The following is a 3,672-nucleotide window of genomic DNA, read 5'->3' as shown; positions in this document are numbered from 1 at the left end:
TTCTCTCGGGATAGGATCCTGGGTTTTACTCGATCTCTCAGAAAGGCAGAGAAAGAGAGGGAGAGAGAAATTTAAGGGGAGACAGTGACCAAACGAATGCATTCAAACGGTTTGATATATCTCATATTATTGTATTTGGTTTATCTAAGATTAATGATCAGTTTAATGGGTAAAGTGATGTCTAATCTTAATCAGCCAATCGATATCTACAAGACAACAGGCTGTCTTTTTTTTCTGTACCATCCGAAGAACGATTTATCAGCATTATGAAGGGGCCTATTATACTCTTTTTCAATTGCCCACCTGATTTCAGTTTAAGCCCTCCTTAGTTTACAAGTCAAATCCCTCCCACCATAGAAAGTAATTTTTCTTTACAAAAATCTAGTGTAACAGTCACTGTATTTCTGGTCAAATCCGTTGTTGAAAACATTAACTTGTATCGCATACAACATGTGCTTTTAATGACAAAATTAGTGCATGAGGACGGTATAGCTATATATCAAGCTCATATATTTAGTGATCTAGTTGTAAGACTTGAGGAGATTCACATAAAAAGGGACAGCGTTCTTCCCCGGTGGCACGTATGTCATCTAGAGTCTCATCTCGAAGCCTATTTAGATCAGGTGGCGTGATGCTCTTTGCACTTGTTCGGCTCGTTGGTGGGAGGGCCTGATCCTGGGACCTGGGTCTCGTCAACGACCAGACCACGGAGTTATGTCGACGCGACTGGAAGCAGCAACTGAGCAACTTGTTCGCAATAACGTGCCTAAAAGTGGCATAAGTTGTGACGTAGACAATCGGATTGATGGCGCTGTTTATTTCGATCATCATGACTGCCAGGAGTGATAGTCTGTTAGGAAACATGGATGACCACCTTCTGGCATGAAACATTTGGATGTTGAAGGGCAAGAAGCAGACGATGAAAGCGACTACGACGATGAAGACGCGAACAGTGACGCGCATATCGGACGCGCGAGAATGTCGGCTGCGGGCAGATCCGCGCCTGGTCTCACGTCCACCGACTGCCGCCTCTTGATTGGCGATCTGTGTGCGCGCCTGGAATGCGATAACCAAGATCCTCACACTGCACACAGTCATTACTGGTACGGGTACGAAAAAAATCAAGAAATTCGTGACATACGTGTAGGCCAGAGCATCTTCGTAATGTGCCTGTAGGCCGCACTGGTAATAATTGACGTCGAACTGAATGATGTGTGGATTGGTCAGTATAAAACAACAGGGCAGGGTAAAGGAAGCAGCCCATATCAAGGCCAGGCACATAGCTATCCTCGTCTTTGTAACGATGGCGTGGTAGCGGAGTGGGTGGCTTATCTTGAGGCAGCGGTCGATACTCACAAGCGTCAGTGTGCAGGCCGAAGCGCCGTAGCACGTATACGAAACGATAACGACACTGAGACACAGCGGTCGATTGGAGGCGACGATGCATTCGCCGTTGAGTGAACAAACCAGCGACATCGGCAGGTAAAAGACTCCAGTCAGTAAGTCTGCTACGGCCAGGTTGACCAGACACAGAGCTACAGATCCAAAGCAAATCAAACAATGAAATAGTGGTGGTGGTGGTGGTATAGTAGTTGTATTATACATTTTAGTAGTATTAGGAGGAGGAGGAAGAGGAGGAGGGGGAGGAGGAGTACATAATAGTAGCAGTAATAATGATAACAGACCAATGATAATGATGATAACAGTGAGAACAATTAAATTAGAATGACCACAAAAAAAAAACCAATAATGATGGTATATGATTAAAAAGTATAGGACCTGCTGATATAAAGAACTCATTGTTATCATTAGAATTATTGTTATCAACATAAAGAAAACATTCTTCAATAAGTAAATGTCATAATCTATCTACGATGACAGCTGCCTAGTTCCTTCCTAGGAAACAATTAACATAACTTCAATGTGCAACGGACTGTCAATATTTCTGCATATGTATCGACAATAGTATGAGTTTATTCAGTTCTTAAAAGCATCAGAAATCACAGTCGTGCGCATTATGTATAGATTCAAAACTATGGTCGATACAATGCTCAGTCCAAAAATGGCAAAAATTGCCGGAGCCCAACTTTACGAAGGTTGTCTTTTCATTTTCTATCTTGTAAATTTTCAAGTAAACTAATCCGAAGTGCAATCAAATGTTCATCAACATGTGACTTTCAATCATCATTTCTCTCTCCCCTCCCTCTCACACCCACACACACACGTAGACACACACACACACACACACACACACACACAAGTTGACAAATCGTATAGATATTCATTTACAAAATACTTCAGAAAATCATTAACCAAATAAGAGGACTATTATTTTGATTCATCAGTGTGGGCATTTCACTACAATTCACGAGAGATCATCTTCGTGACAGTTATTACCTGTTTCATTAAAAAGTTTCCTGGAACTCGTGAAGATGAAGATGGTGACGCTGTTGCCAATGACAACGAGAAACAACAGGATGAGAGTGAAGACGAAGACGTAGTAATTGGGTTCGAGCTGAGGAGTGTTGTTCAATTCGGGCTCATTGGCGGAAACATTGGTATTGGGTGAGGGACGAAGAGCCGCAACGAACGCATCATCACCATGGTAACAGGTAGTACATCCGGGTACGTTGATCATGATTTTTATTTCCTCCTGCACAAAGAGGGAAATTAATTGTTGTTGGTTTTTTTAAGTTTATTTTGTAGAAAGTCAAATTAATAATAAAGGAAGTAACATCTTTTGTAAACCGCGATGAATGGCTTGATATCATACATATTATAGATGAAAGGTCACACAAAAGATATTTGCTTAACGTTTTTGTTTTGAAGATCATTTGTGTCGATGTAACATGTTTAATGTGGAGCGTGTTCGGGTTTTTTCTGTGTTTGTTGTATGTCTTGCTTTGTTTTGTTTTGTTTTGTTTTGTTTTTGACAATCTTTCAATGGAGAAAAAAAAATCAAAATGTGTTGCTTTTGTTAACCAATCAATCTATCCATCTGTGGTTGTCATGGAAAATGGATACTTTTCCAATGAAGATTTCATCGTTGTAATCATTGCAATCCTAAAGTCAAATTACATCACCTGTTTTTTATATCACAGGTCACTGGAACTATCCATTCATCAGGTTAACTAAAACATAAAATATCATGAATCGTGATCTTAGTAAAGCAAACTGACGCACTCTTCGCCGGGAGGTCTTCCGCGAGTACGCCGCTTCGCGTGATCCTCTCGCGGGGAGAAATATCTACTCTGAATGGGTGAGAAAGTGCGACACAGTTTGCGCTATACAAAGTGAACATCACAATGAATGAGGCATTACAGAAACATTTGAAAAAAATAATGATTGAAAGGTGTACCACAAGGTAGATGCGAGCCCTCCTCCTCAATAATGCAGCACTGCTTTGTCACATCCAGCTCCGCACCTTACGTAATTCCAAAGAGTTCTGAGCCTAAACATGTCTGTGCCCAAGTTTATCAACTGCCTTCACGACTGTAAAAAAGGAAATAAAAACAGGAAGCTTACATTTCTTAGATAAAAGCAAGGACGGGGGAGAATTTGATCCCTTCACTTTATTAGATTATCTACCCCGTCAATCTAAACATTCAGACCAAGAGTGATGATGATGATCCAGACAATGTAAAAATAAGCGAGAATTTTACTTGCACTGTG

At 40.9% G+C, this 3,672-nt stretch overlaps 1 protein-coding gene across 1 annotated transcript; it reads right to left on the bottom strand.

Annotated features, from left to right (window-relative positions):
- Positions 1-513: 513 nt before the first annotated feature.
- LOC139743983 (adenosine receptor A3-like) lies at positions 514-2,638 on the bottom strand. The gene is made up of 2 exons (XM_071654450.1): positions 2,398-2,638; positions 514-1,535 (listed from the first exon to the last, which is right to left on the bottom strand). The coding sequence occupies exons 1-2, from the start codon at positions 2,636-2,638 to the stop codon at positions 514-516; spliced, it is 1,263 nt and encodes a 420-aa protein (XP_071510551.1).
- Positions 2,639-3,672: the final 1,034 nt, after the last annotated feature.

The sequence above is a fragment of the Diadema antillarum genome, unplaced genomic scaffold, assembly GCF_040938485.1.
Source record: "Diadema antillarum isolate AM-2024a unplaced genomic scaffold, OU_Dant_1.0 seq00001126_RagTag, whole genome shotgun sequence".
NCBI lineage: Eukaryota > Metazoa > Echinodermata > Echinoidea > Diadematoida > Diadematidae > Diadema > Diadema antillarum.
This window is presented reverse-complemented; position numbering and strand designations above follow the sequence as displayed.